We start from the raw sequence: 26,588 nt of genomic DNA, 5'->3' as shown, positions 1-26,588 counted from the left end.
CCCGTAGTCCCAGCTACTCAGGAGGCTGACGTGAGAGGACTGCATGAGCCCAGGAGGTTGAGGCTGCAGTGAGTCGTGATAGTGCCATTGCACTCCAGCAGCCTGGGCAATAGAGTAAGACCCTATCTCAAAAAAACAAAAGTTTGGCTGAGAGTGTTAATGTGTATGCAAAACAGCACATATGAAAGTCTCTCCTAAAAACAAGGTTTTAACCTGCTAAATTCCAACATTAGTGGAAAATTTTAATTGCTGTTTGTCTAATTCCTTTCCCTCCCATATTCTCCGTGGCCAAGATAAGCTTTAATTCCTTCAAACTTTTTTTTTTTGAGATGGAGTTTCACTCTCATTGCCTAGGCTGGAGTGCGGTGGTGCGATCTCAGCTCACCACAACCTCCGCCTCCTGGGTTCAAGTGATTCTCCTGCCTCAGCCTCCCGAGTAGCTGGGACCACAGGCACCCGCCACCACGCCCGGCTAATTTTTTGTATTTTTAGTAGAGACGGGGTTTCACCGTATTAGCCAGGATGGTCTCAATCTCCTGACCTCATGATCCGCCCACCTCGGCCTCCCAAAGTGCTGCGATTACAGGCATGAGCCACCACACCCGGACTTGGTAATTCATTTTTGATGCCAACTTCTGCCCCCAAGAATGTGCCCATTATTCCTGAGTGTGCCCATAAGCACCTGTCCTGAGGTCACGGGTCCCGCCCAGCCCCTCAGGCCTTCCGTGCCTGGCTCCTTCCAGAGGTCAGAGAGACACACCCGATGAATTCTGGAATCAAAGACAGGAATGAATGGGGGCCCAACAGATACAGATACTCGCTCTGTATCTCTTTACACTCCAGTTTTGTCATGTGTAACACGATCAAGTTTTGAGAATTTATCCTATGGAATTCTTCAGATATATACGTAAGATTTATGAGTAAGGAATGTCACTTTGGTTTGTTTTTTGTTTTTTGTTTTTGAGACAGGGTCTCAACCTGTCACCCAGGCAGGAGTGCAGTGGTGCGATCTCAGCTCACTGCAACCTCCGTCTGCAGCTCACTGCAACCTCCCTGGTTCAAGCGATTCTCCTGCCTGAGCCTCCCGAGTAGCTAGGATTACAGATGCCTGCCACCACATCCAGCTAATTTTTTTTTGTATTTTTAGTAGTGACGGGGTTTTGCCATGTCGGCCAGGCTGGTCTCGAACTCCTGACCTCAGGTGATCCGGCTGCCTTAGCCTCCCAAAGTGCTGGGATCACAGGCATGAGCCACCACGCCTGGCCAGGAAGATCACTTTTGATTTCCGAAACGTACAATATTCTTTGAAGACCATTTGATATGACTGAGTACCCTTGAACTAAAGCAAGAGGCCTAGAAGACTGTGTTTCTAAAAAAAAGTGCAACTTGGCAACAGATGTATTACAGTAAACAAGGCCCAGCCCAATGCCAGGCCTTTAACCCAAGGCTGAGCCAATTCACAGATTCTATTAAGCCAAAGAGCCACCTTTCAGCTTGTACATTCACATTCACAAAATTAAATGGTGTCTCACCATATTTAATCTCTATGGTACTTTTAAATGAACACAAAGCTGCTTTAGAAATGTCGATTTTAGGCAGGGTGCAGTGGCTCCCACCTGTAATCCCAGCATTTTCAGAGGATGAGACAGGCGGATCACTTGAGGTCAGGATTTCGAGACCAGTCTGGCCAACATGGCAAAATCCCATCTCTACTAAAAATGCAAAAATAAGCTGGACTCACGCCTGTAATCCCAGCTACTCAGGAGGCTGAGGCAGGAGAATCGCTTGAACCTGGGAGGCAGAGGTTGCAGTGAGCCGAGATCCCACACTACTGCACTCCAGCCTGGGCAACAGAATAAGACCTTGTCTTAAAAAAAAAAAAGAAAAAAAAAGGGAAATGTTGATTTTTTTTTTTTTCTGAGACAGAGTCTCACTCTGTCATTCAGGCTGGAGTAGAGTGGCATGACCTTGGCTCACTGCAGCCTCTGCCTCCTGGGTTCCAGTGATTCTCCTGCCTTAGCCTCCCAGGTGGCTGGGATTACAGGCGCATACCACCACACCCAGCTAATTTTTGTATTTTTAGTAGAGATGGGGTTTCGCCATGATGGCCAGGCTGGCCTCGAACTCCTGACCTCAGGTGATCCGCCTGTTGGCCTCCCGAAGTGCTGGGATTACAGGCATGAGCCACCATGCCCAGCTGGAAATGTTGATTTTAAAAATTACATCCTAGATTACATTTTTGTTTTTTAAGAGACAAGGTCTCATTTTGTCGCCCAGGCTGGAGTGCAGTGGTGTGATCATAGCTCACTGCCACCTCAAACTCCTGGGCTCAAGGAATTCTCCTGCCTCAACCTCTGGTGTAGCTGGGACCAAAGACTCACACCACCATGCCCAGCTAATTTTTAAATTTTTTTGTAGAGATGGAGTATTGCCATCTTGCTTAGGCTGGTCTCGAACTCCTGGGCTCAAGCAATTTTCCTGCCTTGGCCTCCGAAAGTGCTGGGACTACAGGCCTGAACCACTGCACCCAGCCTGAACCTTTTCTTTTAATAACAGAACAATCAGGACCTAGAAATTCTTATGAGCAGAATGGCAAAGAATATAGGTCTCTTTCAAAGGAAAGCTCTTAGACCATTTTGCAAGTTGCCGACTTAAGTCAATTCAGAGAAACCCACATTAAATCCTATTGCACTGAATAGCCCAGTAACTACTCTTCAACTTCGTTCTACCAAATATTTTGAGGAGATGGACCACTTGCAACCTCTTCCCAAGTCCTGAGAGATCTGACATTATTCCATCAGGATTTCTTACAGATTCACCAATGCCAAGAAGATGAGAGTGAAATATGGCCTCCCAGCTCTCCTGGGCAGGGGCTACTGGACACCCATACTTTCTCATTTACAAAGGAAGAGGTAGAGCTCTGCATGAACACAAAACATCTCAATATTTTCTTACCAGAAAGTTCAAATACATCCTCCACAGCAAGGGGCACTGGCTGCCACTGTCGCTGCACAGGGCATTTTCAAACAGGGCTTGGATCCGATGCATTAAGCCGGTCTCAGGAATTGTGGCATGGATCTCTCTACCGTCTAACCTGCAAGGCAAAGGCTCACGTGACTCTGACGCAAGCTCTCTCACCCTACATCACAGGAGGAAGAGATGCCTTAGTGATGACAAGTGTCAGCAACAACCAGATCAGAGAGAGTCAGGGGAGAGCTGTCCCTCAGGCGTAGGGCGCTGTGTACGGGGCTTCTCCAAGGCCAGGAGAAGGCACAGGCCAGAGTTCTGTGGTTTCCACTCCACACCGAATCTGTCTTGAAGTCACACAAAAACCCGCTCGCTTCCATTTTCTAAAGAAAGCTACCCTTTGCTGGGTGCGATGGCTCACACCTGTAATCCCAGCACTGTGGGAGGCCGAGGTGGGTGGATCACAAGGTCAGGAGTTCGAGACCAGCCTGGCCAATATGGTGAAACCTCATCTCTACTAAAAATACAAAAATTAGCTGGTGCCTGTAGTCCCAGCTACTCGGGAGGCTGAGGCAGGAGAATTGCTTGAACCTGGGAGGTGGAAGTTGCAGTGAGCTGAGATCACGCCACTGCATTCCAGCCTGGGCAACAGAGTGAGACTCCGTCTCAAAAAAAAAAAAGAAAGAGAAAGAAAGCTACCCTTTAATCAGCAGAATGCAAATTCCACTTTACAGGAAGAAAAGACCTTTTGATTTATAATAGAGAAAGCAAGGCTCACATGGAGTGAAAAAATCCCAATGGAAGAAATAAAAAACAAGTGAAATATTATTCAAAGACAATTTTGGCTTATAACATCAGAGTGAGGCAACAGCAAAGATTCTGGGAAAACAATGATGCCTAAGCTAATGTGTCCCCCAGATTAACAGTTAAGCTTTAGAGAGAAAATACTGGATCAGGCCGGATGCTGTGGCTCCCTCCTATAATCACAGCACTTTGGAAGGCTGAGATGGGAGGATTGCTTAAGCTCAGGAGATGGAGACCAACCAGTCTGAGCAATATGGCAAAACCCCGTCTCTACAAAAAATAAAAAATAAAAAAATTAGCCAGGCATGGTGATGCCTATAGTCCCAGCTACCAGGGAGACTGAGGTGGGAGAATCACTTGAGCCCAGGAGGTCAAGGCTGCAGTGAGCTGAGACTGCACCACTGCACTCCAGCCTGAGCGACAGAGTGAGACCCTGTCTCAAAAAATAAAAAGAAAATAAAAAAAGAAAATATCGTATCAAAGATGGAATTTAAACATGACACTTCTGTCACTAGGAATGCTGACAGAAGCTCCCAGTCACTACACACTTTGTGCCAAGCACTTACCTCATTGACCCCTCAGAGAGACCCTATGAAGTAGGTTCTTCATTCCCATCTGACAGAGAGGGAGCTATGAGAGAGGAACTGGCCTGCTCAAGTTCACCCAGCTGAGAAGAGCTGGCACTGGAATCCAGAGAGCTGCCACCTGGCCCCTGTGCTCTTAGCCATCAGGCTTTCGTGATGGCTTCTCAGCATTCCCGTGGTCTGATGGCCACCACCCATGCACACAGAAGCAACATTCACACTCCCCAGAAGCACACCCAGGCGACAGCCACCAACCCCTCTCCTGAGAGGCGCTGCTACTTTGTGTCTCGCTCACCTTTCAATCCATTATTCTATGACACCTACAGCCCCAAAGCAGGTGTTCTGGGCACCGTGCCGTGTTCATCCCTGTATTCCTGAGACCCAGCAAGGTCGGGGGAACACAGCAAGCATTCCATAAACATTTGTGGGACACAAAAACAGGACGGTCTGGAATTACCTCTGGACAGTTTCCACCAGTCTCTTCCTCAGTTTCTCAGCTTCAATTGCAAACAACCAAGGCTCCAAGGGTTTGGCAGACCTCGTGATTGTGTCAAAAAATCTCCTGGTCTTGCTGGCACTGTGGGACTTATTCTGAATCTGTACATAGGACCTCCAAAGAACCTGGTTGCCCGGATACAACTTTAAAGCCTGTGAGAGTGCCTCTCGCAGAGGGGCCAGTGGGTAAACACTCACTTTCATGTGGAATCTCAGCAGGCTCGTGTGCATCAGTGTGATGGCTTCGAGAACACTGGTCCAACTCTGGGAGCTGGCACTGTACCCCTCGCCAGAGCCTTCTGGGAAAACAGAACTGTTCAGTTTTGCAAACACCTGTTCGTATATCCGCACAGCAGCATCAATCCCTATGGTCAAATACTGGAAGAGCATGAAGCATTTAGCCAGGCTAATTAGGCGGCTACAGGAATCGGTGGGAGCTGGATCAGAGACACAGCTGTCACCCAAGCAGTCCTGCAGCGCGTGCTCATAAGCCTTTCGCGCTTTCAAAATGTGAACAGCCAACACCTGTCCAGTGTAGGGCCCATAGGGGCTGCTCTCAGTCAGCTTGGTTAATATGTGAACAGCTCGGGCTGTGGTGGCCCCTCTCACTTCTGGCGACAGCTCCACCTCCAGCTCAGCATAGAGCAGACTGAGCTCACAGAGGTCAGAGTCTTTCAGTTCTCTGCTTCCTGCCATGCCGAGTGCTGTGTCAAAAACTTTTCTGGCATCCTCTGTGTTGCCAAGCAACCACTCCAGATGTGCATACTGCTTCCACAGGCAAAAGTTGTTGCAGTTTTCTGGCTCCTTAAGGAGATTCTTGGCTAGTTTTTTGCAGTTCTTCCCTTGTGACTTTAATCTCTTCTTGTTTTTAGTGTGCAGGCACCAAATGACCTACAGGGAAAAAGAGAAGAATGACTTCAGGTGCTCTGTAATTAAGGCGTCCTCTGCTGCCAACTGTAGAAAGCACTGACAGGAAGGAAGGCGTCTACACTTCCTCCCTTTATCATGGGTCTGGTAAACACTGAGGCTCTCTGAGCTGGAAAAGAAATGAGGATTTTTACCAGGGCCACAACTACCCCCAAATTTACAATCCAGGGTTCCAGCTGAAATCTCTATAAACAAGGCTACCTACAAATGTTCTTCTCCAAAGAGATGTGGCCACAACATTTTAACACACTAATACAACCTGGTGTGTATAATCTGTAGTTGAAGCTTCAGAACTTGGGTGCTAAGAGAGCCAGTACTAACTGTGGCCAGCAGAGGACAGAACAGCCGATCCAGACTCATTTCTAGCAGAAAGAGGAAGGTATTATAAGTAGCTTATCTATTATTTATTTTTGAGATAGAGTCTCACTCTGTCACCCAGGCTGGAGTGCAATGGTGCGATCTCAGTTCACGGCAACCTCCGCCTCCCATGTTCAAGCGATTCTCCTGCCTCAGCCTTCTGGGCAGCTGGAATTGCAGGCACGCGCCACAACGCCCAGCTAATTTTTGCATTTTTAGTAGAGACGAGGTTTTGCCATGTTGGCCAGGCTGGTCTTGAACTCCTGACCTCAGGTGATCCGCCCGCCTCAGCCTCCCAAAGTGCTGGGATTACAGGCGTGAGCCACCGCGCCTGACGCTGATCTATTTTAATAAGCCCCTGAATGCTCTGACGCTGCTTTAAAACTATTCTGAGCACTCATTGTTCATATAAGGATGGGGACCTGGTAGTGCAAGATAATACAATAAACAGCTCGAGAGTCACTGAGGTGGCCTGACTCATTCCTGTCTTACTCCTCTTCATTGCGGCCCCTCACAAGGTGGCTTCAGGGTCACTGGAGGAGGAGGTGCTGGGGCATAGTTCCAGGGAGAGCACTCGGAGGCTTACGATCCCGTTTATAAACACTGACATGAAATGAAAGGTCCCCAAACATGGAAGGACGAATCTGGAATTACCTTTGCAATCTCATACTGTAACCAGGAGAAGCAGAGCTGGGACTTCTCTTTGCCTGAAAACAAGGGCATGACAAGGTGGAAGACATTGCGGATGAACTCCTCGCCCTCTCGGTTCTGACTCCTGGTCCAGCGAGGACAGCCTAACCTATCCAAGCGACCAACACAGCTAGCCCCAGAAAACGAAGGGTTGAAAAAAGTCAAGGGCTTTTCATCATAAAGTTCATTATCAAAGATGCTGTTCTCATCCATGGCCAGATAAAGACAGGAAGCTGGAGGAGTAAAGCCAGAAGGCACACCCAAGAACTGCAGGAAGGCCTCCACCAGCTGGAACTGAAGATCGTGGCTGGAAAGTCTGATCAAAGACTGCCCAATATCATCAAACAACACCTGCAACAAAGACAAAATAAAGCGACCCATGTAACCAAACAAAACCTGCACATTTGTCACAATTCTCTTTATATGCATGTACTAATGGTTCAACATTATTCAAATTACATCAATTTTAAACAGACAGGAGCTAAGCTCTCTGTCAGCACAAGCCAGAGGCCTCACAAGGCAACCTGGACAGCTGGAGAATAACTGTTAGGCAGCCCTGTGGTGCCAACACATGGAAAAGCCTGAGAAGGAGAGAAGGCATGAACAGGTTTAAGCCAGAAGCTTTCAAAGTATCCTGATGGATTTGTAGAAAATCTAGAAACATGTTCACTTCTGAAAGCATACATAATTATTGCTTTTGTACTCTGATAACGCATGATGGTGAAAAATTTGCATTGTAAGATGGAAGATAAGAACTTTACTATTGTGGTTTCCTTGTATAAAATTGCTCCGAGAAATGAAAAATATGCTCAAAACTAGATAAACAGACAAAACTAGATAAACAGACTCAAGGTAACAGGAGCAATGGAACATGTTAAAGGCAATTATAAGAGCCTAATACTAACTGTAAATGTCTATAGTTGAGTTCATGTAATAATTTAAAAACATAAGGCCAAGGAGGCCACCCTTTGTGTCCTGGTGCTGCTTATCTGATTGGTCTTTGTGGCTCTCAGTAAAGAGGAAATCATAACATAAGCACAATAAACTAGAGTATGTGGGACTCAATCAAAACCATCAATTAATCAGAAAGCTGCTTCTTTATGTTAAAAATAAATTAGAAAGCTTTTCTCCCCCAGGCTTTGATTACAGAAAAAGCTAAATGGCAAGAAATTGCTTGCAGCAGCAGTCTGCTCCAGAAATCTGCTTCCAGGAGACTGCTGGGACTCTAAGCCTTGAGAAATGACTTCCAGAAGGGTGGCTGTGAACTCTACAAAATCCTCAGATACCAAAGAAAGATTCCACTCTTCTGCAGACATTCAGCTTCAGCGAGGCAAGAGGCCTCCCGGGTAGTCCCCTCTCCAAGACTTCCAGTGAGTTGAGGTTTCCCTAGAAGCTGGCCCCTTCTTCCTCCAGAGATCACCTCTGTCTCTATCCCCACTTCTCTGTGTCCTCACTCCAGTCTGGCCACCCCATTCCCCACTCCTCAAATGCTCCTGGCACTCTGGGGCCTTCACATGTGCTGATCCCTCTGTCCAGAGCAGATATTCCGTCATCAAACAAATATTCCTTCAACATCCAAGAGGATACACTGAGTGCTCACCACAGGACAAATGCTGTTCTAGGCACTGACGTCAGAGCAGTAAACAAAAGGGATAAACTCCTTGCCTTCAGGGCACCTCATTTGTAGAAAAGGTGACAGAGCTCCAAGACAGAGAGTTGGTATCTTGTGAAACTGGATCAATTCCAGGCATCAAGACAGCATTTCTTCATTTTAATTTAAAACCTCCAGAGCTGCTGGCCACTAAACACAGGGCAGCATGTAACAAGTCACATGCTAACAGTAAATGAGATAACACAGGTGAAGTGCCTGGCACACCACAGGTATTCAATAAACGCTAGTTTCTTCTTCCGCAAGACAAGCTGATGCCAACTGTCCAACATGGACCCTACAGACAGTCCCTCTTGTCTTCTAGAGTCCAGTCTATCTGCTACAGCTTCACGGACCCAAGAATGGGGTGAGGAAAGTGGACACAAGGAAAGAATCTAGGACAGTGATTCCGAGTTTTTTGAATAATCTGTATGTATCCCACAGGGCTCCACATGAAAAATTAACTGAATGACCTGGAAGACAGTCTCCAGAGGGGTGACCACAAGGGCCCACCCACCTACTAGGGGACAGGAGCTCTCTGGTCAAGCACCTATATGCTCCCCCATCACCAGCAGCCCAGGAAATTCTACACTGATATCCAGCAGGAAGGAAGTTTCCACAGATGAGAACAGGAGCAGGTTAGCATCTCCTAAGCTAGCTAACTGCTAAGAGAGCTCCAGCAGCCTCCTTTCAGATAACCAAAGCGCATGGGAATGGAAAGCAGGCAGGGGCCCCCTGGACAGCTTCCTGCCTGGGGCGGAGGATACATGCCTGTCTCTCGGGATCCTCACAGTCTTCCTCAGTTTGCTTCTTGGTCTTATCAGGGCGCCAGGGCCGCCAGTGCCTCTGATCTCGGGAACGCTCAGCAGCAAGCCAGATCTGCCACCTGGGCAGAGTCTTATCTTTTATTTCCTGGTCGTCCTCTTCTGGTTCATCGTCATCCTCATCTAGACAAGAATGAGACTTCTTCACCTCATCAGCAAATAAAACCACCATCGCCACTCAATCAGCCTGCTATGTCAGGGACTGTTGGGCGCCCACAATGCCAAGATGTGTAAGAGCCATGCCAGCCTCCCAGGATACTCAGTGGCATTTAGGAACTCTCTTGTAATCAGTCAGGTCCTCAGGAAGCAAAGGAAGACAAGGTGATAAAATCAAATTATTTTTAATAGTATAGTGATTAAAATGGAAATGACACATACTCTAGAACAGTACTGTCCAATAGAACTCGCTGTGATGATGAAAATGCCCTACATACCTGCATTAACAGGGTAGCCACATGTGACTCACTGGGCACTTGAGATGTAGCTAGTAAAGGAACTGAATTCCTTTTTTTCTTCTGAGATGGAGTCTCGCTCTTGTCGCCCAGGCTGGAGTATAGTGGCACAATCTCGGCACACTGCAACCTCCGTTTCCCAGGTTCAAGCAATTCTCCTGCCTCAGCCTCCTGAGTAGCTGGGATTACAGGTATGTGCCACCAAGCCTGGCTAATTTTTTGTATTTAGTAGAGATGGGGTTTCACCGTGTTGGTCAGGCTGGTTTCGAACTCCTGATCTCAGGTGATCCACCTGCCTTGACCTCCCAAAGTGCTGGGATTACAGGCGTGAGTCACCACGCCTGGCCTGAATTCTTAATTTTATTTAATTTTAAATAGCCACATGTGGCTAGAGGTTACTGTATTAGACAACACAGTTTTAGAATGCTAAATGACATTTAATGATGGCACTAGTTTAGATTTTCTTAAGTCATCCAAATTTTTAGCCAGGGACCGTATAATTAATTATGACCTATGCTCACTAGAACTTGCCTTTAAAAAAGCCAAATCAGGATATCCAATAATTTATTTCACTTTGTTTCCTAACTCTGAACATGTAGAAGGGAAGAGGAAGAAACCCAGAGTTATCTGTAAAGTTCAAGGTTAAAAAATAAAAAAGTATATAAAATGGTACAGCCACATAGGAAATCATTTTGGCAGTTTCTTACAAAACTAAACATGCACTTAGCATAACTGCACTCTTGGGCACTGATCCCAGATAAATGAAAACCTATGTTTACACAAAAACCTATATGCTAATGCTCAGAAGCAGCTTCATGCATAATCGCCAACACCTGGAAACAATCCAAACATCCTTCAGTAGGTTGAACAGTTAAGCTGTGGTCCATTTACACAATGGAATACTACTCAGCAATCAACATGAACAAACCATTGATATATGCAACAATTTGTATGTATCTCAGGGAAATTATGCTAAGTTAAAAAAGCCAATCTCAAAAAGTTACACAAAACACAACTGTTCCCAGGGATGTGGACAAATTGGAACCCCGGGGCCCTGCTGGTGGGAATGTAAAATGGTGCAGTTGCCATCTGCTGTATGGAAAACAGCATGGCATACTAGACACAGGATTACCGTATGAGGCAATTGCACTGCTGAAATATCTACCCAGGAGAACTGAAAGCAGAGACTCAAACAGATACTGTACACCCATGTTCATAGCAGCATTATTCACAATGGCCCAGAGGTGGAAGCAACCAAAGTGTTCATTGACAAATGGATGTCTAAACAAAATGTGGTATACACACATAGTGGAGAAGCATTCGGCTTTAAAAAGGAAGGAAATCCTGGCGCGACATGGATGAACCCTGACGACACTATGCTAAGTGGAATCGGCCAGTCACAGGAGGTCAACTACTGTATGGATTCCGCATCCACCAGGTTCCTAACGTAGTCACTTACATAGAGACAGAAAGTAGAATGACTGCTGGAGCCTGGGGGGAGGGAGAAATGAGGAATTTGTCTTTAATGGGTACAGAATTGGGGAAGATGAAAAAGTTGCGGAGGTCGACAGAGGTGATGGCTGCATGGCAGTGTGAATGTGCTTAATGTCACTCAACTGTATATTTTAAAATGATCAATTTTATATTATACATATTTTACAACTAAAAAAATTTTGTTAATGTTATATACCTTATGATTCCATTTATATAACCTTCATGAGATAACAGGAAAACAGAGAGAACAGATTAGTGGTTCCCATGAGTTAGGAGGGGGAAGGGGCAGATGTGGCTAAGAAAGGATAGCGCGAGGCACCCTTGCAGTGATCAAACAGTCTGTATCTTGATTGTGGTAGTGATTACACAAAGCTACACACGTAACAGAAACTGCCTAGAACCATGGAAACACACATACCAATGAGTGCATGTAAAATGGTGAAATGTGAATAAACTCTGCAGACTGTACCAATGTCAGTTCCCTGGTTCTGACATTGTTCTGTGGTACTACCACTGGAAGGAACTGGATGAAGGGTACACAAAACCTCTTGGTACATTTTTTCTACTTCTTGTGACTCTATACTATTTCAAAATAAAATATTTTTAAAAACTTAAACACATAATGTGCACATATAATATATTGTATGTATTAGCATAATGTATATATTAGCATTCTATTATTCCACCAATATTCTGCCTAAATGCTCGAGTTTCTCAAAGAAGAAAACTAAATGTATTCATCACTTTCTTCTGAAGATCTATGTTTAAAGTAATCCTTTAATCACTCTGAAAAACCCTTATAAAAGAAATTCCTTTGTGAGTCACACATCAGACTTAGATACCTGAATTTACTACGTTAAGGACTCAAAAGATTACAGAGCTTTGGACAGACATTCACGTATAACAACTACATATTAACAGAAAGTGAGGGCAAGAGAGAAGAAACATGCTATGATCAATGCTCAACTGCAGGATGAAATCAACTACCCTCTCAACGCTAAACTTTCAGGATAAATAAGAGAAGTTAAAAATAAAATAAAAACAAAAACTGTTATCAATTAGGTTTGCTGGAATCAAGAAAATTTTCAGCCTTTCTTTTGACCCTCCTAGGTTTTTGGAGATTTCCATTAAATTCATTAGAAAGAAATTCATAAACTCAGCAAAAGTTTCTCCATAATGGAAATGTGTGAGAAGCTTGCAGAGAATGTAAGTACCAACACAAGTCTCTAACTTGATGCTAAAAGTCAAGGTTTTGATATTAATTTGCATTCCCTTTTGGAGAAAACTAACTTTACACCTGATTTTAAGTGACCATTAGATATCTGGAAACTTATCAGAGGTAAAATTAGTCTGTGGACATTGCTATGAAAACTTTATTGGCCGGGCGCGGTGGCTCACGCTTGTAATCCCAGCACTTTGGGAGGCTGAGGCGGGCGGATCACGAGGTCAGGAGATCGAGACCACGGTGAAACCCCATCTCTACTAAAAATACAAAAAAATTAGCCGGGCGTGGTGGCGGGCGCCTGTAGTCCCAGCTACTCGGAGAGGCTGAGGCAGGAGAATGGCGTGAACCCGGGAGGCGGAGCTTGCAGTGAGCCGAGATTGCGCCACTGCACTCCAGCCTGGGTGACAGAGCGAGACTCCGTCTCAAAAAAAAAAAGAAAACTTTATTGTCACAGAAATGCAGAACACAGCAAACTGTGTAACAGATACTATGCATTGTAACGGGCTCGCTCTCTAACAAAAACCAAAAGAACAAAAAAACTAAGCCTAAAAACACAGACCCACGCTAAGTCAGTCACTCAGAGAGGAGAGTTACTAATCAGACTTCCGTTTTTTTGGCCCTTGCTTATGCGGTCTTGCAGACTCAGTGGCTGAGAGCAATACCTACTTCCGTTTCATGCGGGCTGTTTTTCTTCATACACAAAACCACTGGTCAGCCTGATGAATAGTTCTCATTCTTTTTGGAAAAGAACACTCCAGGGAAATCTAAACAGCTGAGACTGACAGCCCCAAGTGAGGCATGATCACTGCCTGACAGCACTGCCCAGAGGAAAGTTATCCCAAAACATCTGAAGGGCCCCTCTTGCTTCTTAGTGGTACTAGAGATGCTCCCTGGCCCGGAGCTCTGAACTGTCCTGCAAGACAATATCTAATCCAAAGTTTTCATGGTGCAAATGAATAAACAAAGAAAGGTTACACCTGTGAGAAGGGGCTCACTGAGCCTAGGCAAGGAGCCAGTCTCCTGAGTCCTTGTCTCCATCACTCTTTCCCTATAGAACTTTCAACGAAATCGTCTGCCTGGCAGATCTCTCTCTATGCTGGAACTGCCTTTCAGGGAGTGAAGCAGTTCCTGAATGTCTAAGAGTTGTTCTGTCCAGTACGTCACCATTAATATGTGGCTATCAAGCACTTGAAAAGTAGCTAGTCTGGGCTGGGTGCGGTGGCTCACGTCGGAAATCCCAGCACTTTGGGAGGCAGAGGTGGGTGGATTACTTGAGGTTAGGGGTTCGAGACCAGCCTGGACCAACACAGTGAAACCCTGTCTCTACTAAAAATATAAAATTAGGTGGGCGTGGTGGTGCATACCTGTAATCCCAGCTACTTGGGAGGCTGAGGCACAAGAATCCCTTGAACCCGGGAGGCGGAGGTTGCAGTGAGCCAAGATCGAGCCACTACACTCCAGCCTGGGCAACAGACCAAGACGCTGTCTCAAAAAAAAAAAAAAAAAAAAAGTAGCTAGACTGAACTGAGATTTGCTAAAAGTGTAAAATACACACCAGATTTCAAAGAGTACTAAAAAAAGAATGCAAAATACCTAGTTAATAATTTTTTTTCTTTTTAAAGCATGCAATTGGCATCTGAATCTCTGGTTAATAATTTTAAAGTATTGATTACATACTGAAATGTTTTGATATACTAGGTTAAGTAAAATACACTATCAAAATTAACATCATCTGTTCCTTTTTACTTTTTTAATGTGGCCACTAGAAAACTTGAAATTATACAAGAGGCTCACATTATATTTCTACTGGGCAGCTCTGTGTTAGAGTATAAATCTGGAAAGTATTTGGGGGTCATTTAGAGTGACAGTTATGTAAATGCTAGGTAATAATTACTTTATAATAGTCCTAAAAAGGTATTTTTCAAAGTATCTGTTGGTCTGTACATTGACAGGACAACAAAGACTGTCTGAAATACACACTAAAAAAGAATGGGGTCAGGCGTGGTGGTGGCTCACACCTATAATCCCAGCGCTTGGGAGGCCGAGGCAGGCAGATCACTGGAGGTCAGGTGTTTGAGACTAGAGAGACCAGCCTGGCCAACATGGCGACTCTATCTCTACCAAAATACAAAAATTAGCTGGACGTCGTGGCAGACGCCTGTAATCCCAGCTACTCAGGAGTCTGACGCATGAGAATTGCTTGAACCCAGGAAGCAGAGGTTGCAGTGAGCCGAGATCATGCCACTGTACTCCAACCTGGGTGACAGAGCGAGATTCTGTCTCAAAAAAAAAAAGAACGGGGATTGGGGCAGTTATTAACAAGATTCCTTCTTCAGTTGCAACCTATAAAAGGAAAAAGGGAAATTACAGAAACTTTCAAATCCTCAAAGCATTATGTACTGAAGGAATAAGTCGACTGCTTTAAAACTTCTAAGGGGAACCCATGACATCTACTTAACATTTTTGACATTTTGATGTTTGTGCAATATTCTGAAGCTACTGATAAATAGCTTATGCATATAAACAAATAATCATGAGGATGTAAAAACAAATTCCAGAAGAAACAGATGTACACGTCTTCACTGAGAGGTGACTTACCTGGGTTGATGACCACCCAGCCACCTCGTTCCTGCTGGTGCATCCACGCCTTCCAGCCTCGGGCTCCCTTCTCCCCAGCCCGGGGCTCTCCACTGTCCCAAAAGGGCTCAAAGAATTCCACCTGTTCAGATTTTAGAATGGACGTTAGACCTCACTTGTACAAAACTGCTGAGTCAGTGGGCAAAATCCGTGCTGGTGGATATAAGAGAAGCTTATGATCCTTGAAATCATGTTTGCCATCAGTCTTTGAAGTAGATATATGCTACACACCCCAAGATAGAAAACAGAACTATTTAGCGTGGCAGGCAGCTTCCAAGATAGCCCCCAAGACCCTACCCCTGCCTCGTGGTTTTCACACTCGCATGTGGGCTGGACCTAGTGATTCTAACACACAAAATATGGCAAAAGTGATGGGAGGTCACTCCCGAGATTAGGTTACAAAAAGACCAGCTGAGGTTCAGCAAGAAGGGTCTCCAGATGGGTAGGAAAGGAGTAGTTTCCTAGTTCTTATCCTGCCAGGCCAGTCTAACCAGGGACAGTGGCACTGCCAGTTCACCTAGTGTCACTGGACTCCCGAGCTAATTCCTAAAGTCATGCTGCTTGTAAGATATTTTGAGAGGAAGTTTCCAACAAGATAGACCATGAGCTACATGAGATATGGTTGAGCACAACCATATCTTAAGTAACTATATATTCCTAACACCTGGCACAATACTCACTGCCTAGCAGGGACTCAATAAACGCCTGTTGGCACAGATCTGAACAAGGTAGGCAACCAGGGAGTAAAAAGGTCTGCATTTTTTATTTTTATTTTTTGAGATGGAGTTTTGCTCTTGTTGCCCAGGCTGGAGTGCAGTGGTGTGATCTTGGCTCACTGCAACCTCCGCCTCCCGGGCTCAAGCAATTCTCCTACCTCAGCCTCCCAAGTAGCTGGGATTACAAGTATGAGCCACCACACCCAGCTAATTCTGTATTTTTTTAGTAGAGACGGGGTTTTTCCATGTTGGTCAGGCTGGTCTCCAACTCCCGACCTCAGGTGGTCTGCCCACCTCAGCCTCCCAAAGTGCTAGGATTACAAGCATAAGCCACCGCGCCCAGCCTAAAGGTCTGCATTTTAAAGCCTGGCCCCATTAGTGCCTCCCTCATTCATTCCGGCATTAGGTCTGCAGTGTGTGGTAAGCAGCTCACTGGCAATAAATCTTTCCCTATGGAACAGAATGTGAACACAGCAATGAACAGAAACGTGATCATGTTATCAACTGGAAATAGGACTGTGAAAGTGAGCCAATAACCTACTCAATGAAAGCTTTTGTAAGAAACCTTTTGAAGAGGACAAGCAGGCTTCCAGTGGGCACCGCATGGGCCAGGAGCCACAGGATTATCCAGCCTGAGCCCTGGGCAGTGCCACACACGCCTGGAAGAGTATTGCCTCCAGGAGAGTCACGTCAGGGCAGGGCAAACGTCCTGACACATCAGTCATCCTCAGAAAGGGGAACCAGGAAGACTACGCTCCCTCTTTAGAGGTCTGGCTCTTGTTAAGAGTGAAGAAAGTTTACTTAAGAAAAAATTTTTTTTAAAAACAGTGTGATAAATGAGTATAATCTATTTGTTTATTCCACAGAAACACAGACCAGTAATATCAGACCTGCCCGTGTTAAATCACGCTACTGTGTTTACGGTAACAACATCTCTCAGTTATAAAAGCAATATGGAACATTATCAAATAAGAAACTTTATTCCAACGTTGTCATGTAAATGCTCTGGAATTACATGTGCTGTTCGTGTTTAAAACCTCAAGCACGTGGATCAGGGTCTCCCAACACCTTAGAGCAGTGGTCTTTGATGGGTCACATTTGTAGGCAGAACCCTCCACCCATTACTCTGTTCTTATCACAGTGGGTCTTAGGAAAGGGGCGGGGGGAGGGGGTGAGAGAAATTCTGATCCTGACCCACAAGGCTCCTTAGAGTCAGCTGAGAATCACTTTTGTATTACAGCCTATTCTTAAAATCTCACAGCATGTCTTAAAATTACTCTGTTATATGGCTTATTAATGATTGATTATAGCAATTTAACTGGTATAATTCTTTAATCCAATTTTTTCTAGAGGTGGCATCATGATAAAAACGGTCTTTACTGGCAATTCATGAAACTCCCACATGATGGAGGCCTTGGCCTCTGAAGAAACACTTTTGAATGTTCACCATAAACTCATATATTCTATTTATCTTTCACTAGACATCTTTACAGAGTAGAAAACTGAGTTTTATTTAGTGGAAAAAGGGAAAAGATACATTTTCTTATATGCACAGCTCTATAAAAATTCTTTACTTCTTCACTTAGCTTCATTTATCTCAAACATTGGCAATGCTCGCTTGTCATCTAAAGGATTAACCCTTCCCCAATAAGGATCACTGTTGACAAGGTGCCTCTGTGTAATTTCATTTGCAACTCTAGCGAAGATTGTGGGTACTTAGAAGGTTAACTGGGGAAGTGATGCAAGACCCAAACTAGAATGTGTAAGGGTGGAAGAGAGTAATACAAGGTTTAAAATGTCATGACAACTGTTTCCCTGACTGGGGGAGCTAACCAGCATTTAAACAAAGGCAGAAAAGGGATGGGGGGGAGGGGAGGGGAGGGGAGGAGGAGGGGAGGGGAGGAGGAGGGGAGGGGAGGGGAGGAGGAGGAGAGGGGAGGAGGAGGGGAGGGGAGGGGAGGAGGGGGAGAGGGGAGGGGAGGGGAGGAGGAGGGAGGGGAAGAGGAGGGGAGGGAGGAGGGGAGGGAGAGGAGAGGAGGAAGGGGGAGGGGAAGGGGAGGGAGGAGGGGAGGGGAGGGGGAGGGAGAAGGGGAGGGGAGGGGGAAGGGAGAGGGGAAAGGGAGGGGGAGGGGAAGGGGGGAGGGAGAAGGGAGGTGAAAGGGGGAGGGAGAAGGAGAGGGGAAAGGGAGGGGGAGGGGAAAGGGGGGAGGGAGAAGGGAGGGGAGGAGGGAGGGGGAAGGGGGGGAAAGGGAGGGGAAGGGGGGAGGGGAAAGGGAGGGGATGGGGAGGAGCGGGGAGGAGGAAGGGGAAGGGGGAGGGGAGGAGGAAGGGGGAAGGGAGGGGAAGCGGGAGGGGAAAGGGAGGGAAGGGGGGAGGAAGAAGGGAGGGGAGGAGGAAGGGGAAAGGGAGGGAAGGGGAGGAGGAAGGGGGAAGAAGAGGGGAGGGGAGGAGGGGGAAGGGAGGGGAGAGGGGAGGGAGAGGGGAGGGGAGGAAGAAGGGGAAGGGGGAGGGGAGGGGAGGAAGAAGGGGAGGGGAGGGGAGGAGGAAGGAGGAGCGGAGGGGGCAGGGAAAAGGAAAGGAAGAAGGCAGGCAGGCAGGCAGGCAGGCAGGGTGGGAGGGTGGGTCCTCAGAGAGCCTTTATGTTGTGAAGGAGGGGGAAGCTTCTTTACCTATCCACATCTCACCACTTTCATTACAAAACTTTCCTCAGATCACTGGACTATTTCTGAGAAGTCCTCCTCAGCAGACTGATATAAAGGAGGATATGATATTTTAAAAACACTACCACACCACCTCTCATTATCCACACCACCTCTCATTATCCACACCTTCCCCCTCTCCCTCCAGAGGATGAGCCAGGAAGAGAGAGATGAGGCGAGCAGAGCTGGATACCTGTCCTTTGGTAGGCAGATCTTTCACGCTGTCGGGTTTGAAGAAGGTGAAGTCCACCATGGCCTGGAACAATGAGACGGCCTTCTCAGAGTGGCCAGCCTGCCGCAGAAAGTGGCACTGCTGAAGAAAGAGTGCTGCGAACAGGATGGCAAAGGGGAAGAAGCCTCGTTGATACCATTAAAGGGAAAGAACGTAACTTCTCAAAACAGGCAATTAACACACTGAGAACATCTTTCACCTGCAATCACTATTAATTTACAAAGCTGTGATACATGTCCTGATTTAAAGCATCTCACACAGTATTATAATCTAAATATGTTTGTTCTAATTTTTGTATGAAACCATCACAGAACACAAATATTAACAATAAAAACTATATATAGTACATAAAAATAAGTCAAGAGGTTGGTCTGAATGCTATCAAATAATCAGAGCTCCTTATGACAAGAAAAATTATAGAAAAAGGATGGCGTAGCAGATTTTTATCAGAAAGCAAAGAGCTGTATTCAATTGATCACTAGATGGCATTAGTCACCAGCAACTTTCATCCTATGTTCAGAGTCGGCTGTAAACAAATCAAGGTTCCATGTCTGAACATTCCAGTTCATCTTACTTGTGGTACAATTCCAGCTACTAAATAACACTAAGCTATTTGTGTAGATCACATACAGTAACAAATCCAAGACTCTGTGTCAGTGTGATAAATGCTTATTATTTTGAGAGCAATGTATTTCTATCTTTAGATGCCAACAGTAATTAATACTCAATAACAGGGGTTGTGATCAAATAAACGCCTGCTCTGTGCCGGACACTGAGCTAGACTCGCCATGGATTGTCTCGTTTACTGTGCACCACAGTCCTGTAAAGCAGGTTTATAGTATTGTTGCTGATGGAGAAACTGGGGCTCAAAGAGGACCTGCCCAAGGACACGCTAGAGCCAGTGAAGGGCAAACCCTTCAGGATTCAAGGTCAAAAGTGATACTCTCTGGCTCTGCATAACATGCAGCCTCCAACATCTCATTACTGTCAAAATTTATATTCCAGGTTCCTTCAGGACACACCAAAAATGTTAACAGCATAATAATACCCAAAACTTCTATTTATGCAGTGGTTCCCAGTCAGGGCATCTCACAGACATTACTGCCTGGGACCCTGTAATTGGGTGAGACAGGTACATGCATCTAAACAGATAAGGCCACCGACTGCCAAAGCAGTTAAGAGACTTGCCTAAGTTTACTTGGCTAATCAGCAGAAACTTGTCCAGTGATATCTTAACTCTACTGGCTCTATTGCCCCCACCTGCCCTGGGAGCTGGGAGCAAATTTGTTATCAAAAAGAGTCGTAATACTTTCTTTAAAAAATCAGTTCTATCAAACAATTTAGACTTTTTCTTGAATAAATCAAAAATAGATCTCCATTTTCAAGTAAAGCCAAAAGAAAGTCTAACTCCTCCCACGTAACTGGATCTGGTTATCTCCTTACCAAACATGGCCTCTTCCGTGCCAGGCAACGCAGGGTGAGATAAGATGCTGCCGTCCTTAACAGCAGACAAAGTGCTCAAGCATTTTCCATAAAGGCTGTGAATTTTTGATATCGAAAAGGTACTAAACTGGCTCTGGCAAAATAAAAGGTATTTCTGCCAAAGGGCTGTATTATTGGGATGCAAAAATATCAGTTTCTGCCACTCTTTGACCAGAGTGGAGGGCTCCCAGAACTCTGTGCAGAGCTTCAGCTTGGCCAGTTTCAGATCCACACTGCTCTGGTTGCTCTCAATGGCCCGCTCCAGAATGGCCAGCTTCTTCTCCAGAATGAGCTTCAGGGACCTCTTTCGCTTTTCCTGCTCTCCTTCCTCGATGGCATACAGGCCAGGACTTTTCATGACCTCGTCCTCAACAACAAAAACACCAATTTACAAATGCAAATGGACCTGGGAGATCCTCAGAGTTTCAACAATGCTTAGTGATTTTCTTACCACCCCCTAGGGACTTTCTTAAACCACCAGTTTGCCACAATTTCTTTTAAAGAAAACCTGGATCCTAAGGTGCTTATGTCACCTGATATGTTTGATCTTGTGTTTATCACTTAATTATCCACTCTGCCATTTTAAGCTTTGATTTCTGTATCAATGACTAGCATACAATGCCTTGAAAGTCTTTTCTGAAGAGCAGACCTTACCAATAAAAGGGCCAAATGTTGCACAAAATATAATTGTATGAGGGGTTCAAAATTAGGGACTCAGACAAACCTACAAGTTTTCGAAAGAGAATGCATGGCTCTAACTGGGTAATACACTGAGCAGCCCTCTCTCTTTCACAATCCTGTGAGCTCTGCCTGTTCTGTTTGTACTTCAGGAATGCCTCTCCCTACCTGGTGAACATCTCTTTTTTCAAGACTGTGTTGAACTTCACCTTCTCCTTCTTGGTAGCTCTTTCTCCTCCCTCAACGCAAGTCATTCCCTCACTCCACTCCCAAGTTACACATTACAGCATTTACTACCCCAGGGTGCACTTATTCTTCACATGTCCATTTTCCTCATTGGACTTTGAGCGAGCTCAGGGCAAAGGCTCTATTCTAATAATCTTTGTATGCCCAGTGTCAAATTTCCTCATTAGCTCAAAAATTGCTGCAGAGTCCATCAGTTTGCCCAAAAGCAGGAATGTCCTTCTAAGGCAAGAGAATTGCGACGGCAACACATACCTGAAAAGCAACGAATGCCATCCACAGCTGCGTATCCCGAGGATTCTCCCGCACTCTCCTGTTAAACTCCTCCACCTTGGCCTTGAGAGCCGCACTCTCGCTGTCTGGCTGTGCATCTGGCTGCTTTGATTCCTGCTCTGGAGGACCCTGTCCTTGTAGCCACTGTGTGGTTGACTGATCATAAATCCCCAGAGGATTCAACCAGGTTGTAACAGGAGCCGCATCTTCCAAGTCCTTCACTGGTATAAAGGAGATGGGCTCAGATAAGGGAGGTTCAGTTTTACTGCTAATGGCAACTCCATCAATGTTCATTAATCCCACACTCTTCTTAGTAAAATAGCGTTCAACCTGCTTGCGTGAATGCTTCTTCTCTGTGGAAGTCCCTTCCCAAGATATGCACTGCTTCTTAGGGTTAATGCCAAGGCAGGAGTCTCCTTTCCTCTTGTATCTGACATTAGAAAAAGGAAAAAAGTTACTGAGGGAGTATGTGTACTACCTCTGAATGACTGAAGGTGCATTAGACCTAAACTCTCGTTATGCAGGTTCACTGCATATATCCAAATTCACCTCACCTTCAGATTGTTTCTATTTGGAGATACACAAGGACTAGCAATTAACTTTCTTTCTGCCTGGCTTGACTTCTTCCTATAACACTTCAACTCTTCTTTAACATCTCATGAATTTAAGATCATGCCTGTCTTCTAGATCTTAGTAATTTCTATTTTCCTGGAGCCTTGTAAAGAACTGTCATACACATTTTGTCATTTGATCATCACAGCCATATGTGACAGGCAAGGCAAAAATTATCATCCCCTCTCTTAACTGTTCCTAAATAAGGACACTGAGGCCTGGGAACCTGGATCATCTGTCTCCTAGACCAGTCTTGTTTTCTCAATATTTTCCTCTGTCCCTACTTAAAAAGATAACATATAGGTCTAAGATTCTTTTTTTAATCCTGAAACAAGGTATGTCAAATAAAATTACATTTGGTTATTTTCTACTCTAGAGGAAAAGAGGTTGGGTTCTAAAACGCTTTTATGGAACAAGTAGGCGTCCCCAGAGTTAACAAACACATGACTACTGAATATTTGCACAGGCAAAAGCTAAGGAAAATTGTACATTTTTCTGTATGTATGTTAGCAAACAATTCAATTTTAAAAACGGGCAAAAGATCTGAACTGAAATTCCACAAAAGAAGACATGAATAGCCAATAAGCACATAAAAAAAAAAAAACAACTCAACATCATTAGTCAACAAGGACATGCAAATTAAAACCACAATGAGGTACCCCACACACCAACTAGAACAGTGTTAATATTTAAAAGGCTGACAACACCAAATGTTGGTGAGTAACCTGCGGAGTAACCAGGACGCTCATCCGCTGTCAGCGGGAATCTAAACTGGTATAATCACTTTGGGAAAAGATCTGGCTGTTTCTTAAAAAACTCAACACAGACATATCCTATGACCCAGCAATTCTATTCCTACATATTTACCCAAGAAAAAGGAAAGCACATGTCTACACAAAGACATGAGCACAAATGTTCTCGGCAGCTTTATTCCTAACAAGCCAAACGCTGAAAGAGTCCACCTGTCCATCAATAGAAGATGGATAAGTAAACAGAGGTACATCCATACAATGGAATACTACCAGCAGTAAAAAGGAGCTACTGGTAAGTGCCTTACAGATGGATGATCTCAAAAACATTACGCTGAGTGAAAGAAGCCAGATACAAAAGAGTGCACACTGTATAATTCCACTTACATGCATTTTAGAACAGGCAAAAATGAACTGATGGTGGAAACAAATAAGAACGGTGATTGCCTCTGGGAAAATGGGGTACAGACTGACCAGAAAAGAGCACGAGGAAACTTTTGGTGGTCAGAGTAATATTTCACATTTTAACAGAGGTTCGGGTTATACAGGCGTGTATACATTTCCCAAAACTCAAGAGAATGAAGCTTTGTGTATTACATTGCATGTAAATTTTCAATTAAAGGAATAAAACTAAATAAGTATTGACCTCTAGTTAATAATACACATGCTGAAGTATTTAGGGGGTTGTTCATTGATCTGCAGTTTACTTTGAAATGCATCAAAAAAATAGGATGGGCTGATGGATGGACACATATGACAAAGCAAGTACAGTACAATACAAACTTAATGGATACAAAGTTAATGGTAGACGTAGGGGGCAGTTATATGAGCATTCACTGTAAAAATCTTTCAACTTCTGCTGTATATTAAAATTTTTTCCTAATAAAATTGGAAATGCTGTGGGGAGAAAAAGGCAGTGGAGAACTGCCTTCATCTTCTGTCAGCTCCCAGGAAGCTCCACTCCACTTCACCTTGGTTCAGGGCCGGGCTCTCTCCCTCACCTCTGTGGCTTCTCTGCGGTCAACAAGTCCCCTCTCTAAGTGCCTCTGCCCTCCTCACTGACCAAACACAGCAAATTCCACTGTAGGGGACTATTTTCTCAGACAGACATGAACTTTCTCTCTCAAACCTTTTATCTAGCCTCCCTCCCAATTCTTTCTAGACTATCTCATGACAGTCTCTTGCCATTCCATTTATGAGTCAAAAACAACCTTAACAAAGGTGTGATGAGATAAAATAGCACTAATGTAGGCCGAGTGTGGTGGCTCACGCCTGTAATCCCAGCACTTTGGGAGGCTGAGGCAGGTGGATCACCAGAGGTCGGGAGTTTGCGATCAGTCTGGCTAAGATGGTGAAACCCCGTCTCTACTAAATATACAAAATTAGCTGGGCATGGTGGCACACAGGACCTAGGCTGTAATTTAACACAATGTTTCCCTAAATGAAGGCACTTTTGCTATAAAATCCTTATCAAATAATCAACTAACGGCCAGGCGTGGTGGCTCACACCTGTAATCCCAGCACTTTGGGAGGCCGAGGTGGGTGGATCAATTAAGGCCAGGAATTTGAGACCAGCCTGGCCAACATGGTGAAACCCCATCTTTACTAAAAATACAAAATTTAGCCAGGCTGCTCTTGAACTCCTGACCTCAAGCGATCCGCCCGCCTCAGCACTTTGGGAGGCCGAGGTGAGCAGATCACAAGGTCAGGAGATTGAGACCATCCTGGCTAACACGGTAAAACCCCATCTCTACTAAAAATACAGGGAGTACAGGTGGGAGCCACTGCACCCATCTACAGAAAAATTTGTAGGGTTTCCCTCTGTTACCCAGGCTGCAGTGATGCAATATAGCTCACTGCAGTGATGCAATATAGCTCACTGCAGCCTCAAACACCTTCAGCAGTCCTCCCACTTCAGCCTCCTGAATAGCTGGGACTACAGGCACATGCCACCACACTCAGCTAATTTTTAAATTTTTTGTAGAGATGCAGTCTCACTATGTTGCTCAGCCTTGTCTTGAACCCCTGGCCTGAAGCGATCCTCCTGTCTTGACCTCCCAAAGTGCTGGGACTACCAGTGTGGGTCACTGCACTTGGCTAAAAATGTTTATATATGTGAAGTCCTTAGAAGAATGTCTGCCACATAGTAAGGGTTAGATAAGTTTAAATTATTATTTTATCAAAGCTGGCTCCTAAACATAAGCCAACTATTTTATCTGGTGTATAGCCAAAGAAATAACAATCTATTCCAAAAATGGAGAAAAAACTGACTGAGCTGAACTTCACTATCAGACAGTATATTAGTCTTAAGGAATTTTCCAAATATAGTTTGACTCTAATTTTCAAGTTATACACTAACTTTAGAACCTAACCCCTGCTTACCACAATACTCCCATACACAGTGTCACTGCGGGATGCTCATGGGAGTAGAGGATGTGCTACTCTATACTGAACCAAATCTGACTTCCCGGAACTTCCACTCATTAGTACTGGTTCTAACTTCACAAGTCACACAAAACATTGTCAATCCAGCCTCCAAAGGACAGTCCAACCAAGCTTAAAAGACAATGATCGGGGGTGGGAGGGGGGAAAGAAAGAAAAAAAGACAATGATCATATCCCTGCCTAGGCCAAATGCCCATCTAGTCCTCACATGACAGTGCTGGTCAAATCCTAACCATTCACCTTCATTTCAGTGCTCTCCGCGTGTCGGTGTTCCTCCTGAAGTGTGAAAATTCAGTACCTGACACAAAATTGTTAACTGCAGAACCAGTTCAAACTACTTCAACTTTGTCAATAACAGAACAATGAGTTGTTGTTCAGCTGCAGTGGACCCATAGCTGGCAAGTCACAAGCACGCACAGGTGAATCAAATGTGCCCAACTGGTGACCCCAAAGCCAGGGAACAAAAATGTCAACCGCACAGGGAACCAAGGTACCTAAACCAAGGAGCACAGACCAAATTAAGAAGTGACGAGAGTTGCTGCAGTATGAACTTAAGAGCCAATAACCCACAGGTCGGGCGTGGTGGCTCACGCCTGTAATCCCAGCACTGTGGGAGGCCGGGGTGGGCGGATCATGAGGTCAGGAGATTGAGACCATCCTGGCTAACACAGTGAAAACCCATCTCTACTAAAAATACAAAAATACAAAAAAACTAGCCGGGCATTTACCTTCCCAGAGTCCACGCATGTGAGCTGGGTCGCATGCATTGGCCCAAGAGAAAAGAGAAAGAATAAAAGCTGGAGAGAGTGAAGCGAATGGAAGATACAAAGTGGGATGGAAGAATTAAATCCAAAGCGCCAGGCAATCAAAATGAATGAAGGTAGAACAAACTTGGGAAAATTTTAGTGGCACACTGGAAAAAAAAAAAAAAATTAGCCGGGCATGGTAGCACGCCCCTGTAGTCCCAGCTACTTAGAAGACTGAGGCAGGAGAATTGTTTGAACACGGCAGGCGGAGGTTGCAATGAGTCAAGATCGCATCACTGCACTCCAGCCTGGGTGACAGAGCGAGACTCCGTCTCAAAAAAAAAAAAAAAAGAGCCAAGAACCCTACACTGCCTGTCTCCATAACCCAATCAAATCATGCCTCGACGCACTTTCCTATCTCCCTCACAGTTACTCTCTTCCTATAAAACACACAGACTCCATCTGGGGGAGACAAATTCAAGTGCTACCTCCTGTTGACCTTGCAATAAAGCTGCTGCTTCTCTCAAAAGCTGGTGCCATAGTATTGACTTCTATGCGCTTAAGGCATTAAGCTCAGTATTCCCACTGTCCTCTGACCAGCTCAGACTGC

The 26,588-nt window shown here is 45.0% G+C and overlaps 1 protein-coding gene across 6 annotated transcripts in view; it reads right to left on the bottom strand.

Moving 5' to 3' along the window:
• NRDE2 (NRDE-2, necessary for RNA interference, domain containing) overlaps window positions 1–26,588 on the bottom strand; it is a 63,941-nt gene that overhangs the window by 14,536 nt on the left and 22,817 nt on the right. For all 6 annotated transcript variants that reach the window (XR_008659361.2, XR_008659362.2, XM_063643999.1 and 3 more), the window contains 8 exons: window positions 21,410–21,857; window positions 20,195–20,600; window positions 18,713–18,846; window positions 15,066–15,186; window positions 9,244–9,419; window positions 6,789–7,175; window positions 4,813–5,741; window positions 2,956–3,094 (listed from right to left, as the gene is read on the bottom strand). Coding sequence is in view for 4 of the 6 variants with exons in the window: in XM_063643999.1 (XP_063500069.1) it covers window positions 2,956–3,094; window positions 4,813–5,741; window positions 6,789–7,175; window positions 9,244–9,419; window positions 15,066–15,186; window positions 18,713–18,846; window positions 20,195–20,600; window positions 21,410–21,857 (2,740 nt within the window). In the remaining 2 variants the exon portion in view is untranslated. The remainder of the gene's footprint in view (window positions 1–2,955; window positions 3,095–4,812; window positions 5,742–6,788; window positions 7,176–9,243; window positions 9,420–15,065; window positions 15,187–18,712; window positions 18,847–20,194; window positions 20,601–21,409; window positions 21,858–26,588) is intronic.

Source organism: Symphalangus syndactylus, chromosome 8 (assembly GCF_028878055.3).
Source record: "Symphalangus syndactylus isolate Jambi chromosome 8, NHGRI_mSymSyn1-v2.1_pri, whole genome shotgun sequence".
NCBI lineage: Eukaryota > Metazoa > Chordata > Mammalia > Primates > Hylobatidae > Symphalangus > Symphalangus syndactylus.
Note: the sequence above shows the minus strand (reverse complement) of the source record. Positions and strands in the feature narration are given on the sequence as shown.